General features: G+C 30.6%; 3 protein-coding genes across 3 annotated transcripts; 1 reads left to right on the top strand and 2 right to left on the bottom strand.

Annotated features, from left to right (window-relative positions):
* Positions 1-910: 910 nt before the first annotated feature.
* LOC111612773 (carbonic anhydrase-like) lies at positions 911-3,288 on the bottom strand. Its single transcript, XM_023354025.1, has 5 exons — positions 3,285-3,288; positions 2,458-2,612; positions 2,297-2,386; positions 1,974-2,201; positions 911-1,903 (listed from the first exon to the last, which is right to left on the bottom strand). Exons 1-5 carry the CDS (start codon positions 3,286-3,288, stop codon positions 1,541-1,543), a joined length of 840 nt encoding a protein of 279 aa, XP_023209793.1. The 3' UTR covers positions 911-1,540.
* Positions 3,289-7,157: 3,869 nt separating this feature from the next.
* LOC111612769 (carbonic anhydrase 1-like) lies at positions 7,158-11,032 on the top strand. The gene is made up of 7 exons (XM_023354020.1): positions 7,158-7,207; positions 7,297-7,347; positions 7,952-8,125; positions 8,235-8,386; positions 8,471-8,563; positions 8,635-8,859; positions 10,785-11,032. Exons 1-7 carry the CDS (start codon positions 7,165-7,167, stop codon positions 10,977-10,979), a joined length of 933 nt encoding a protein of 310 aa, XP_023209788.1. The 5' UTR covers positions 7,158-7,164; the 3' UTR covers positions 10,980-11,032.
* Positions 11,033-12,882: 1,850 nt separating this feature from the next.
* Positions 12,883-14,940, bottom strand: LOC111612771 (carbonic anhydrase 2-like). The gene is made up of 5 exons (XM_023354023.1): positions 14,842-14,940; positions 14,636-14,769; positions 14,452-14,544; positions 13,942-14,166; positions 12,883-13,880 (listed from the first exon to the last, which is right to left on the bottom strand). Exons 1-5 carry the CDS (start codon positions 14,921-14,923, stop codon positions 13,548-13,550), a joined length of 867 nt encoding a protein of 288 aa, XP_023209791.1. The 5' UTR covers positions 14,924-14,940; the 3' UTR covers positions 12,883-13,547.
* Between the last annotated feature and the right edge of the window lie 278 nt (positions 14,941-15,218).

The following is a 15,218-nucleotide window of genomic DNA, read 5'->3' as shown; positions in this document are numbered from 1 at the left end:
TGGCATTCAACGATGTTAATTTAATATGAAACGAAATCGTTTATTGATTGTCAGGCTTCGATTGATTGGTGGATAAGTTCGATGGTTTTATCCATCAATCAATCGATCTCCCGCACGTTGCCTTATTTTATCAATTCATTCAGTCTAGATTTCCTTTGTGTTTATTTTTTATTATAGGTTAAGGATCCTTTATCCGAAATGGATGGGACCGGAGGTGTTTTCATCTGATTTCATTTGATCTTTGTTGGTCTGATTTGACTTCTTTTACTGTGTCACTTATTTGGGAATTTTTATCAATTTTAGATGTGTTCACGTAGAGATGTTAATTGATCTGTTGGAAATAGCGCATATTTGTGTAGATTTTGAATGTGGTCTGGTAAACATAGGTTGAAAATTAGGATCGAATTACACTCGAAGAATATGAAACAATCATAGTTGTATGTTTACAGTATAGTACGTACAGTACTTCTCACGAAGTTTACCAGCCCTAAAAAAACGTTCTGTGGAGAACACTGAAATATTCCCAGTACTTCGTGGAATTTTCCATTAGTGGTGCGTCGTGTCGACACTCAAACTTTCATATTTTGGAAGTGTTTTGGTGTTTTGAAATTTTGGACGAGTGATTCACAACCTGCATCAGCAAGTCGACTATGATTAGTCGTCTCGTTGACAATAGATATCTTCCCGTCTACAATTTTCTATTAGCAACGTATGTGTTTAGTTAGCTTTTATATTGTGGTCAATATCCTGTACCCGTAAATGTATAAAGCATATACAGTAGACCCCTATAACACTGTAGATAATTCCGTATTATATGAATCCATGTTGTACGAGTCACTTAGATTTTACAAATACGTGTGCCGGGCTGTGAACGGCTCACGTATTTTTAAAATCTAAGTGACTCGTACAACATGGATTAATATAATACGGAATTATCTACAGTGTTATAGGGGGTCTACTGTAAACAAGTCGCTGTTAGATCAGGTAAAATAAATTTAGCAAAATGTGAGCATCATTATACTTACGTAGCAAAGCTTACAAGCGTACAGTTTATTCCATCTGACCTTTAACACACTTGTAAGACTTCCTATATATTTCTATTAACGCCAGTTGACCTACATCTTTATGGTCCTACATATAGACTGAAAATCTATATAATTACAGTATCGTATCACTTGAGACTGAAAAATGATTTTAAGTTTCTGAAAATGGATCCACATCATAAAAATTTGCATAAAATTTTTAAACAATTTAAACGACGACATCGAAAAGTATAGTTTTTTCATATACTCTAAACTATTGAATCACATTAATGGTATTATGTCAGAACAATGAAATTGCCAACTGGGAAAGGCTTCTTATTTTCATATTTTCGCATTATATAAATTTAGTTAAACGCCATCGTAATTTAAAGCGGATTTCAGTAACAAAGTTTCTCTCTTAGCTAAATGCTAAATAAAACGATGACATTTAACCATTATTTGAAGGCAATGGCAAACAAATGCACGCTTCATGATTCTGAGAATTATGAAGTACAAAATTAAACGAGATTTGTACTGACCAGAACTGCCGTTAAAATTAGAAAAGTGGTCGGGATTGGAATGGTGGTGGCTCCTTTATGTTTTTTATACTTATTCTTGCTTTTGTCTTTGTACTTTTTATCTTTATCTTTGTACTTGTTTTTATGTTTATCTTTATTCTTGATTTTCAAATCGATGTCTATGTCGATGTCGTCGTCGTCATCATCATCGTCATCATCTGTTATGACGAAAGCGTTCCGATCCCTGTAATCATTAGGTTCTTTGAAAAACATCACTATTCTTCCGTTTATTGGTTCCACCGGTCGAAAATTATTAACCAAATTATATCCGGAACTCTTTTTCAACTGTCGAAATCTTTCCAGCTTTGAAAATAAACGAAAATATGAAATTATCAGTTTTTAATTTGCTAAAAAAAAGTATCATTTTAAATACCTGACGTTCACTAATCGGCACTCTGTCTTTAAATACTGTCCAATGTACAGATTCGTGACACGGAGGCGAAGTCAGAGATCCCATATATCTATAATAATCCTTAGAAGTGGAGGGTAGAAGATTGATCAGATAAAATAAATTCGGAATTTCCGTCGAAGAATTTGCTTCGATAATTTTATGCATGCTGCGGAGAATAGGTCTTAATTTTATATTATCTACTGAAGAAATCTAAAGGAAAGTTTGAAACAATTTTGGACTTTTTGTTTGTACTCGTATTATAATATATTTAGAATATACAGCAAATAAATTTAATTATAACTTACTCTGAATAGTACCGATAAAACTGCCAAACCGTCCGGTTTAGTTGCAGCCTCTTCTGGTTCATATTGAGTGTTGTAATGGATCAACTGCATCTACGGCAGAGATGAAAGATTAGGTTAGCTTAATCATATCTGTTTCTATCGCTTAGATTAAAGAAACTTACTTCTAAAGGAGAATAACGACCGGAGAAAGCGTGCTCGGAACCGACTTCATTTGTGTGTCCCCAATGAAAGATGATTTTCAAAAATTTGTATACGCCTATTAAACCACCTCCTGTAAATCTCGGTAAACCTGTATCTTGTCGGATTTCTAATTGGACTAGAAATATAAAAGAAAACAATTATTTATTGTGACATGGTCACAATGCCTGACTGCAATTTTTATCGTATTTTTAATTTATTTAATTTAAAAATATATGCTCTCCACCTCAAATTAGTAGTGGCTTGCCCCTGTACATCATGCTTTTCCCGTTAGCAAGAGAGTCGTGCCGTCAACTATCTAACTCCTTTCGGGGGAAAATTTTTGAATTGGAATAATTATACTTATACAATATTATTACAATTATTACATTATTAAATTAAAATCTTTTCTTATTAATGAACTTAATAAGAAACGGTTTTATTTATGTATTATATCTAAGCTTGAGTCATGCATTTCTATAAATGATAGAGGCACTGACATTACTAGAAGTTCTATTTAAGAAAGCACAAATTACTGTATTAACAATGTATTGCCAATTTTAAACTGTAGTGAGAGCTTACATTGAAAGAATTAAAGATCTCAGAAATTTCGGACATTTATTACATGTTTATTATCTCTTCCTATGAATCTAAAATGAATGGTATTAAAGTAAAAACCAAATTCACGCTACAACGAAATGTAATGCTGATTGGTTACTTTAATCGAATATTCCGAAATACTTATTGAGCCAGTTCAGATATTTGAAAGACATATAAAGTTTATATAACTGTTTATAGAAGCATTAAATACTCATAGCTGCATTGAAATTCCTAAACGTGAGGAGCATAAGTATAAAACTGCATTAAGATCCAACCATCTTTTCTGATTCTTGGATCTTATAGTTTCAAGTTGCTGTCTCATGATCCATGATATTTTTTGACAAAAAGCCTGTAATAAAATCGATACATCGGATCATGTAAATGTTAATTTCGACCGTTAACAGCTGTGAAGTTTCGACATTTTTGTTTAGACTCTTAAAAATATGTTTAAAACTAGCTGTTGCCCGCGACTTCGCCCGCGGAGGTTTTGCAAGCAAACCCCATTTATATTCAGTATTTCAACAACCATAGTAATTGTTATATAACACCTACCGCCGAGAATGATGAGAATTGCCGAGAATCAAACAAACAATTTTCAATTTGATCAATTTTCTGGAACGTTTACAATCGTTCTATAATCGAACCGATACGCAATAACAAATTCGAATCTAAAAAGGTTCGAACATTTGGTTAAAAAATCGAAATATATAAAAATATTTATAACAATGTCTGAAATGTTATAATTTAATACACCTAAGTACTTAATGAAGACTAATCGTAACAAAAAATCGCGTGTGAAATAGTACAGTAGAAGCCATTCTTCCTGTTAAGCCTTAAATGCTCTCACTCTCCCCCCCGCTGGGGAATTTCGAAAAATCCCTTCTTAGTGTGCATTGCCATGGCGTACCCAACTAAAACGTTTAACATTTTTCGAATGGTGTGGGACGTCATAACACCATTTATATTTATTATTTCAACAACCATAGTTATGATGTAATTTATAACAATCCAAATGTATAAAATTATTGCGTTAAACATACCCCTTATTACTGAGAATCTTCTAATTCAATCGAATGTTTTCAATCTGACCAATTTTCTAGAACGTTTGCAATAATTCTATAATCGAACAAATATGCAGTAACAAATTCGAATTTTAAAACGGTTCGAACATTTAATTAAAAAATCGTAATATGTAAATATCGTACATTTGGAAATTAAGTTATTACCACCAGAAACAAAAAATCGCATTTAAAATAGAACAGTAGAAGCCGTTCTTCCGGTTAAGACTTAATCCTCCCCCTCTTTCCACCGCGGGGGAATTTCGAAAAATCCCTTCTTAGTGTGCATTACCATGTCATACCCTACTAAAACGCATATAAAAACAAAAAATCGCATCTAAATAGTACAGTAGAAGCCGTTCTTCCGGTTAAGACTTAATCCTCCCCCTCTTTCCACCGCGGGAGAATTTTGAAAAATCCCTTCTTAGTGTGCATTACCATGGCATACCCTACTAACACGCATATAAAAACAAAAAATTGCATCTAAAATAGTACAGTAGAAGCCGNCAAACTGCATTTGATTTTTTTAAATTTTAGTTTTCTCTATAAAAATCACTTGTTTTCTAAAGTCTCAGCTAAAGCATTTTATTCTCGAAGTTGTAACTGTAGACATGTTTGATTGTATATAACTTTCCATTTTAAATAATTCTAACAAATAAAAACTTCCTTGAAAAGAATGAATTGGAAAGAAATTGGATTGAATTAATGGGCGCATGCATTTTGGCCATCTGCCAAGTGAGGATGCCCCTCGTGTGGACTTTCAATGGAAATCTCTCTTATTTAAGTGTTAGACACGCGAAGAAACCCGGCAAACTCCCGGTGTTCGGCCCGTTTGTCGGGTTCGAACCCGCAAACCAATCACCGGTATTCGGGGGTTTTATTCACTCGGTCACTGGTGGGAACAATCCGAAAAGGATTAGGTTTTTGAGATGATCTCATTGATCATTTCTCCATATTTTAGTTTTTAAATTGTATTTTTTCATTTGTTTGTTTGTTAAAAATTGTTTTTATTCGTACGTAATGAACATATCGATCACACAGAACTTCAAGGACGAGTTGGATGGGAGAATTCGTAGTAGTAGAGCAGTGTTGTATCTATTTTTAGTCGTAAAGAGGTATTTTCTCTCCTGACAAGCATTTAAGCAATCAAATAGTGAAACTGATATTAATTAAATCTTATAATTTTGTTGTTTTTAAAAAGAAGAGATAATAAATAATACGAAAAGTGGAAGAAAAAACTAAAATCGAGTAAATTTGGTAAATAATTACTCACCCCTCGAAAGGAAGAGGAGGAAGAAAGCTATAAATAAGTCGAGCATCAGTCACGCATTTAATGTTATGAACCGCTAATTTAAAACCTGAACGAGAAGTGTGTTGCTGACATCGTCGACGAATCGAATGTATTTAGGTGTGGCGAGGGCATGACGTATGATACTTTGTGGAGATAAACACATGACGCCACTCTTCCTCGATCGATCGCGTAAACCAAAATAAAAGTTAATCCATTATTATTTAAATGTTCGTTGTAAAAGTAACTTACCATCTCAAACTCTGATATTTTAACACGCTTTCACGCCGGGAGCCAATAAATTCCGATAATCTATCGCTTTTAAAGTATAAAGATAAGCAACGGCGCATCTGTGTGACCACGACTGAAAGTAATTAAAGAGCTTTCTAAAAACAAAACTGGATTTCATTCTTTAAAAAATTTTTATAATCACCTAATGAATTTTATTGAATTCGCATTAAAATTTTTCATCCGTTCAACTCAGCCTCCCCGAGATTAAATCCTGAATGCGCCACTAAAGGGCCCACCAATGGCCGAACAGATAAGACCACTGAATACCGGTCGTGGGTTCGTGCCTGACCAACGGGTTGGCCACACTTTGGCAACGTTAAGTTCAATATTTATATTTTAATTTACGTAATTTATGGTGTTCGTTATTTTTCGAAATTGTCTTTATGATAACGTGTACAAACGCGCTTAATGTTTTTTCTTTAATATTTCAAACAATATTTATTACGGCGATTTTACTCGTTATTAACATTTACAATTTTTTTTATAAAACCCATTCCTACCCTCAAAATTAAGTCTTTTGCTATTTTATAATAGTTAAAAATATAACAAGTTTTTAAAACAAAATATTATAATAGATGGCGCCACCAATGTTTCCGGGAAAGTTAAGCAACTCGTTGCTGGACTTTCTTAAGAAAAAGTAGACATTCACCAAATTAAAATGATTCAACAGAGGACGCGATTACTATCGAGGTTACTGCCCACGTTTTCGCTTTGAAAACGTCGGCCGCTACCTCGCCACTGTTTTTAGACAGTACAGTATATCGAATGATCTAACGAGATTCCAGATTCCAACCCGCTTCAATTTTGGATCAACAACGGTAGATAAATTGTTTTCGGATTATCGAAATAAGGATATCACAAATGTGGCTGTAATTTGTTATTCCTCTTGTCATCTCCGAGAGATTCTTCTGGACAGCCAGACATATTATATTTCTCGGCTTCTTTTCTCAGAGATAAACTATTTAATATTTCTTTAAAAAATAATTTATTAATTGAAGTATAGTTTGTTTGTTTATTAAATAATCAGTTTTTATTTCGTGTCCAGTTTACATTAATAGGTTAGCAATTGATATCTATGGCTTTAAAATCTTTCAAAACGCCATCTGGGATATAAATTTAAGATGGTCGATTAAATATATTTATAAAAGTATTTAATAAGTTTTAAATTTATCTAATAATACATTTTATTTTAAATGAAATATATTTATTCACTTTCTACATTAAATTCTCAATAATAATTGTTCTTAATCTCGTTGAATTAAACCTAAATTTATTTAAAATTTTCAAAAGTTAATTTGTTAAAGTAATTACTACTATAGAATTCCTTCCGCTTTTATTACATAATTTAAAAATTAATAAATTTTTACGAGAAAATATACAATTTTTAATGATTATAAATCATAGTTAATAATCCGATCACGTGATCACTTTAGGTTTTTTTTATTACAAACAAAATGGCCGCTTTTGTAACTTATTTCTTAATTAATTTAATAATAAGTAATACATTATAATTGATTCTCTTTTATCAAAATGAAATATTAATGTTTTATTACTTCTAATTTTTAATGCTTTTCTTGCAAATACAGGTATTGAATTAGAAGCTGTACAAGACAATTGGTCTTATGAAGGCCTAACAGGTACTATACAGTACTGTATATTTTCACTTGTAATTCTAATTATTGGAAATTGCTTTAATTTCCAATATTTAGAATGACAAAAATGTTTTCTTTTCGTTTTCCTGTAGCCACATCATTATGTCTAGGATTGCCACGTGATATTTAAGGGCTCTTGATCGATTTTACACGCACACGAATAAGGATAAAAGGCTTAATTTTGAGGGTACAGATGAATTTTTTTTTATTTTTAATTTTCAAATGCAAGTAACGAGTAAACTTTTCGTTGCCTACTCTGGATATGACAAATGACTGCCCCTCTATCTCCCCATTCCCTTAACTTTTAATTATCAAAATTTAATAGCATAAACGTAGAATACATAGAAATAAACCTGCCAAGTTTCAAAATTTTTGGTTTATGTAATACCGAGTTACAATGCAAAATAGACGCGGGCACAGAATTTTGTAGGGATTTTTTACGTGTTTTTGGGTTAACAAATGTTCTTAATAAAATCTGTTATATTAATATATATATATATAGATTGAATAAGAGTATACGGTATCGCTCTTTCTCTCGTGTTACGTTCAAATGTTCATGAAACACTGATAATGTGTTCTAACAATATAGGTCCAAAACACTGGAAGAAATATTATCCTGCTTGTGGAAGAGGAGATCAATCACCTATTGATATTTTTAAAAAAGGTATAAAAACAATACTTAGAAGAAAAACTTCACCATTAACTTATAACCATTACGAAAACTACGTGACTCATGGAATTATGAAAAATGTTGGTTCTACTGGTAAGCATCCTTTTAAATAATTCTTATTGTACGCTTATAAAATATACATTTATAATAAACAATAATTATAAGAAAATTTCTCATATAATAAATTTTAATTGTCGCATAGTAACATTGCATATTAAAGATATCAAGCCATCAATTACCTTCGAAACCCATTTTAAGGTAACATTTAATTTCGAAGAAATAAGATTTCATTGGGGAGATACAAACAGTAAAGGTACAGAACATGTCTTTGATGGAGAACATTTTGCTTTAGAGGTATTCCAAAAAAATAACTAAATTAGAAAACACAGTAGTAATTAATGAGAAAAAATTTATTTTCTATAATTCTTTATTATTCAGATGCAATTAATTCATTACGACAACAGATTTGAAAGTTATGATGTAGCTAAAGTGAATGGATCCAATATCGCTATTCTTGCAGTATTATATGAGGTGGTTTCTTCTGTTTTTTTAAATTCATATATACTGTTTTTTATTTACGAATTCGTTACTTATCAATTAAGGCTTCCACTAAAGAAAATAAACATCTAACTTCTATTATCGAAACATTAGACGAGATTACGTATGTTAATCAAGAAGCTAGATTAAAGTATGCCATGAAATTACGCGATATGCTACCCTCCTCTCTCGATTTTATTAGATACGACGGTAGCTTGACAATACCTCCTTGTACGTCGGGAGTATCCTGGTGGATTTATCGAGATTTGCATCATATAAGCGACTTTCAGGTACCTTACGTTAACTAAAAAAATAGATATTTGTAATGCTGTGCAAATTAACTGAAGCCATTTTTCGTGAATAGTTTTTGTATAATAATAATAATAGGAAATATATTTATTACTAAAAAATAATATTAGATGATAATAATTATAATATACTCAGTAGACTCTTGATATAGCGAACAATTTTGTTGTCCAAATTATTCTTTATGTATATAGTGAACTCTCATACAGTGAATAATGTAGTTTAGTCTTTTGCTAGTTCATTGTACCGAGAATTAAAGTAAGTATAACGCTGCTACTTTTGTGGAATTTTTTTGTTGCGTGCTATTTGCTGGATTCGTTTTGAGAAGCTGCGGACTTTCAGAAGAGAGAAATATCAGATATGTTTTTCTTCGCTTATTAACTTCCGAACGACTTTAGTACACTTATGAGACTTTTCGGAGCTCGGTGCTGATAATCTCCCCAACAGTCTAAAATATCATATTTAATCTCTATTTTATTTCGTGATTTTTTTTCCTTTTATCTTTCAAATTAAAAGAAAATTCTAAGTCGAATATTAGAAGTGATTTGGAATACTGTTTTTAAACATCTTACTTAAAAACATACGGTCGTACTCACAACTAACGAGTAAGAATTAACTTTTTAGTGATGAACTTTTAACTTTAACTGTCGATTCTTCGTTGTGAATGCGGCCGATTGTTTCATTGGATTTTACGATAACAAATAAGGGAATATGGGGCAAGAGTACGTGGTTTTTAGATTTTGAATTAATGCACTCACATTTATCAGTATTCTTAAACTCTCTACAAAACAATACTACACACATTTGGCTTTTATGGGTGTTTTATTTATCTAATTACTGTAGTATGTATATGAGACATACACAAAAACAGTAATTATTATAACCTTTTTTTTTTGTGTACTCTTTCTTCAATAGCGGGATAAGAGTACGCATTAGAAAGGGTACCCATGTGATTGTATTATTATATCTTATATTTTTATATTAACAAAGATTACATACTCCTGATTCTTCATAGCCAGTACATTCTTCATGCCACCATTCTTTACATTTTATCCATTTTTCTGATGGTAGTTCTTCATATTTTTGATTGCAAATATGACTTTAACAGTTTTTGCTTTTTTTCAGAAATTACGTTTGGGAATTTGCCGGGTACTGCGCTGATTCCAGTTCCATCCATGTTAAATATTTTTGTGGGTCCAAATGTTATGTTTTATAGCCTATAGTTCTTGCAGCAAATTGTAAAATTTTGCAACTTGGGGGTAATTGAAACCCATTGCTTGAACAACACTTGTAGGTTCAGGTTGGCGAAAGGATAAAGAAGGTCCATTAAATTTCTCTGCAGTATTGAGAAAGTTCCTTGAGTTGCTCTTGGTTAAAATTTGCTTAAATCTCCAAAGATATGCTGGAATGCAGTTAGGATACTGTAGTCAAATGGGCCAAGTATATTTCCATGTAAGGGGCATATTTCTATTTAAATTCAATTTGTTGATCTTAATTAAATAAGATCATCAAACATCCCCTAACATTCCCTTACAGCAGCAATCGGCTAATAATTATATGGATTTTATAAAACAGCCTACTTCGTGCATTCGTGTCCTTTAAGACACGTTTACAATGGCCTTTAGCCAACTGATAATGCCAACAAAATGAAAAAGTTAATTATAAATAGTAATAAGTATGTTTTATATACAGAAAACTAATAAAAAAAATAGGTAAATTAGTTTAAAGATTAAGAAATTTTTTACTAATAGAAGCTGTTACGAGTAGGAATATAGTTTAGTGTAATGAACATGATTTAGAAATTTTAGTGTTAAAAATAATAATAAAGAACTGTTTGGATTAATTTGCACAGCTGTTAATATAAAAATAGGTTTCGAAATTGTGCATAAAATTAGTTTTTATCTTACAGATTAGTAAATTTCGAAAATTATCAATGACGAAATTTAACCTTTCTACAAATGCTTGGGGTAATATCAGACCATTAACTGGAAGGTTTCTAAGAAAAGTCGAGGTTTATTCCACCAGCAGTTTTAACTATCCAATGATTATTCTTCATGTTTTAATATCATCGAACTTATTCATTTTTTATTCAAATGTTTCATAACTTTATTATTTGAACTTGATAATGTTTTTAATACATTTATTCATTCAACTAGAAATTACATCTTTTTATTTATTTATAATTGAATACTTTCAAGATTTTATTATTTAATCCGTAAATTTCGTTTCTGATAGCGATCTTTTGTTGTTATAAAATGCAAATTGGAAACGTATTGTAAACGTATTTCATATTTAATTAATACAACAGTTACATTAATTGTACAAGATATGTAATAAAATTCAGTTTGTATTAAATTACATGTAAAGTTTTTAAAAAATCTCAATTTTATTTTAACTATCAGATGTACTGTACATAAAAATTTCCGTTCTTTGTTTACTCTGTTTAAAGCTTAATAACTCCTGTGCTTTTTGTCGAAAATTTCTGAAATTCTGCAGACAGGTTTTCTATTTATTACGGGGATTGATGCTATTAAATTTAGGTTGGTTAAAGAAAGAGGGAATGGGGAGATTTAATTCAATTTTTTTAATTCAGAAATTCTAGAATGTGTTCAAGACAGAATCAAAATTCATAATTTTTATTTTCATTTTCTTTCGCTTAAAACTTAAAATTATAATTTTGACACATTCTCGCTTCTGAGAATTTAAATTTTGCCTTTCTTTTATTTAAAAAAAGTGGAAAAAATATGTATTTCGATTATGATGGCGATAAATAATGGATTTTCTTCAAAGTATTCAATGTTTTATCACTCGAAGCACAGCAGAATATAATATAATGTAATAATTATATACATGTTTTTTGCTTGCAGCAGAGATCATTTTCTTTTATTTTAATATAATAAAGGAAATTTAGATAATTACAATTGCCAAACTGAATATATAAATATGAAATAAACCATAGATAAATATTTTATATCAATATAATATTAGTATTTACAAATACGCTGCGAAAATACAAATAAAAATATGAAAAGTGTAGTTGTTATATTTAAAAGAAGTTTTTAAATAATAATTTATCGAACAAAAATAATTTTAGTATGAAAAATTCGTGTTTATGTGATTTCAATAGTCCTATGTCGACTTACTTATACGAAGAGAAATTTTGGTTTACGTCATTTTCCACGTACTGCTTTTGTACTTTTATGCATAATATGCATAAGAAATTACAGTAGACTGTGTGTTTTTCATGCCAAATTAAATAATAGCCAATGTTTTCACCCTCCTTGCAAAGTATAAAGAATAACACTAACAATAGAAAGACTATTTTAAATTTCTAGAAATTATTCTCTTTATTTACTTGTATGTAATAATTTAAGGAATTAACATTAGGAATTTTTAAAAACTTTTCAATTAAAACATTACTTTCCAGTGGCATGAGCCTATGCTCATGCCACTGGAAAGTAATGTTTTAAATACATTTTAAGTAACTTCACTTATGTAATTTATGAAAATTATTACTTAATAACACAGAATAACGAATTATTGGGCTTTATTAACGAATTATTCATAATCTTGTTTTCATACTTTTTCTAATTCATGCACTGGTGATAATGAAAAGAACTGCATCTATTTACAGTTATTGAAGCAAGCTATTCAAAATTACGTGCTCATGGACAAAATATTAAGTAGTTGAAAATGTAATAAAACTCATTCACTGATATTTTCAACATGATTTATTTCAATATATAATGCGTAGAAATGGTTGTCGATTGAACGTTACAATTAAAATAAACTGAGATTATAGATAATAGAATGCATAAAAAAATAATTATCATTTTTTAGTCTATATGCATTTATATTCGTTCACACGTGATGATTTAATTTCGAATTATATTTAACACTTATAAAAGTGCATCTGAGCTAGTAACAATCATATTACATAAAAATTACATTATGTTTAATGTAAAATGTGTTAAAATTTCAATTTTCTTCCTGACAATTTTCTCGCTTTATCATATTTTTCTGTTAATGCATATACAGCATTTGAAATTCGTATATAATTAAAAAATTTTATGAATGCTTGATATTTTAAGTGATAAATTTATTCACTAGTCTAATTTCCTGGCTTAACGATAATATGTAATAAATTTCGCCAAAAATTATACATTTTAATAGTGTTTCCTAACAAAACCATAAGAAAAATACCATATATCAATACTTTATACCTGTTCTTATCATATACATAGTATACGATTCATATACAGTGAAACCTGCTAATGTGACCACTGAAGGGACAAGCTCAAAGTGGTCACCTATTACATTAGCAGGTTTTACTGTAAATAATAAATTACACAGTTTGTATTCACATAAGGCCTATGTCATATATAAGTTAAGTTTTTTAAAAGATATAAATGAAAAAGAATATATAAAATCATTGTGTACCTCAAGTATAAGAGAATATAATTAAGTTGTACTGTACAGTACATAACAGAAATTAGAGTATTTTCCACAGAAAAGCGGCTAATTTCTGAAAGAACGGCATTTTAATACCTTTCGAGAGACGAAGATACTTTTCTAATGGATCTGTTTCTATGGTTTTAACTGGATAAAGCAGCAAATCCTCTTAGGATTTCATAATTGTCTTGCGTTTGATTTTTATCAACGTTACAAAGTTCTAGATGACCAAATAGTCGTAGGCACCACCCCATACTACTATTAATAATAACAGTGTCACTTTTGGAGTTTCGGTAGAAACACCGTTATTGCGACCTCTGCCTCTTCTGCTGCTTCGCCCTCCTTTAGATCTCTTAACTTTGAATTTAGGTATGAATATAGGTTTGATTTTGACAGGTTTCTTCTTCTTGTGATCTTCCTCTGAAGTGTCATCGTCATCCTCTGGCTTTATCGAATAAAACTGTACAATTTTTCCGTTTGTGAGTTCTACCAATTGGGAGTTATTTACTGAACTAGCTCCGGTTTTCTTTTTCAGTCGGTGGAATTTTTCAAGCTTTAAAATGAAATGCGTGTGAGAATATTTGCTTTAAAAATTTTTAAATGTTTTAATTTACCTGCGATTGGCTAATTGTTAGTCTCTCCTTAAATATTGTCCACGGTGCGGATTGGTAACAAGGGGAAGAAGTCAAAGATCCCCAATATCTATAATAATCCGTTGAAGCGATATCTCTATCGTAAGGCAATAAAAAATTACGAATGGTCTTCGATGTGTTTTCCTTCATAATGTAGTCTAGAGCATCGGTAATTGGTCTCAATATAAGATTTTCTTCGTTGGAAATCTGGAAAGAAGGTGAAAGTTATAATCGAATAAATTCTCTTAATAATTTAACTACATAAATTGTATAGATCGAACGATGAACAAACCAATTTAAGTCGTAAAGTTGAACTATATTTACAGATTCTATAAGAATTTAATGAAACGATTGCAGTTAGATAAAAGGACGGAATGATGATCTAATACAGTACATTCCTTGATTTCGTGCTTGTTATATACATTAGTTTTAAATAATTAAGTGAATGTTTGTCATTTTCTTATGTAAATTAATTAAGGCTATGAAATTTACCCGAAAGAGAAATGCCAAGATTGCCAAACCGTCTTTTTCAGTTATGGCTTCATCTTCTTCCTCGTATCGAGTATTGTAGTGAACGATTTGCATCTGATACAGAATAAATTAAATTAAAATTCGATAGACATTTATATTTTCGTTTATACGGTTAATATTTTACAATAGATATTAGCAGACCAACCTCCAAGGGAGAATAAGTTGCAGAAAAAGCGTGCTGGGATGGCCAGTGAAAGATGATTTTTTGAAATTTATACTTGTCGTCGTTTAAGCCTCTAATGGAAATGCTTTGTATCGGATTTTCGATTGTTAATTGAACTAAAAACGTATCAAATTAAATGAAATTGATATTTAATTCGTACTATTAAAACAAATAGGAGATATTTTTACCTGAAATTCCATTGGTTTTGACTTTGGCATTTTTAACGACGGTATCGTAATCGTTAAATTTGATCACTTCGTATTGTGCCATATTTTCGATTTTAGCTTTGAACAGATCGATTGGCGATTGTCTCGTACCGTTACAAGAAGGATGAAGTTCTTTCCACTTATCCGAACCTTCAAAGAAGGATATAAAATTATTCTTTTATTTTTTTTAAATTGCTAAACCCGATAAAAAAAAGTTTTTTTCATTTGCTTTCTTCTACTTTCAGCTTTACGGTAAGCTGGAAGAATAAAATGAAGTACATATAACAATTGTAGAAGTTAGTTAGTACTTATTATACTACCGCTGCTCTTCTCCAATGGCACTAATTTGGTAACCGGGG

This window comes from Centruroides sculpturatus, unplaced genomic scaffold (assembly GCF_000671375.1).
Source record: "Centruroides sculpturatus isolate CEXI.00-Female unplaced genomic scaffold, Cexi_2.0 scaffold1814, whole genome shotgun sequence".
Lineage (NCBI taxonomy): Eukaryota > Metazoa > Arthropoda > Arachnida > Scorpiones > Buthidae > Centruroides > Centruroides sculpturatus.
The sequence above is the reverse complement of the archived record's forward strand: the minus strand, read 5'-3'. Positions and strand labels throughout refer to the sequence as shown.

Coding starts and splice junctions, on each gene's coding strand:
- LOC111612773 (XM_023354025.1), bottom strand. Junction 2,387..2,457: donor GTCGTTATTCTCCTTTAGAA/GTAAGTTTCTTT, acceptor TCTCTGCCGTAG/ATGCAGTTGATCCATTACAA. Junction 2,202..2,296: donor TTTTATCGGTACTATTCAGA/GTAAGTTATAAT, acceptor ACTTTCCTTTAG/ATTTCTTCAGTAGATAATAT.
- LOC111612769 (XM_023354020.1), top strand. CDS start 7,165: ATGGCCGCTTTTGTAACTTATTTCTTAATTAATTTAATAATAA. Junction 7,208..7,296: donor CTTAATTAATTTAATAATAA/GTAATACATTAT, acceptor TTGCAAATACAG/GTATTGAATTAGAAGCTGTA. Junction 8,126..8,234: donor GAAAAATGTTGGTTCTACTG/GTAAGCATCCTT, acceptor ATTGTCGCATAG/TAACATTGCATATTAAAGAT.
- LOC111612771 (XM_023354023.1), bottom strand. CDS start 14,923: ATGGCACAATACGAAGTGATCAAATTTAACGATTACGATACCGTCGTT. Junction 14,545..14,635: donor CAACTTATTCTCCCTTGGAG/GTTGGTCTGCTA, acceptor ATTCTGTATCAG/ATGCAAATCGTTCACTACAA. Junction 13,881..13,941: donor TAACAATTAGCCAATCGCAG/GTAAATTAAAAC, acceptor TTCATTTTAAAG/CTTGAAAAATTCCACCGACT.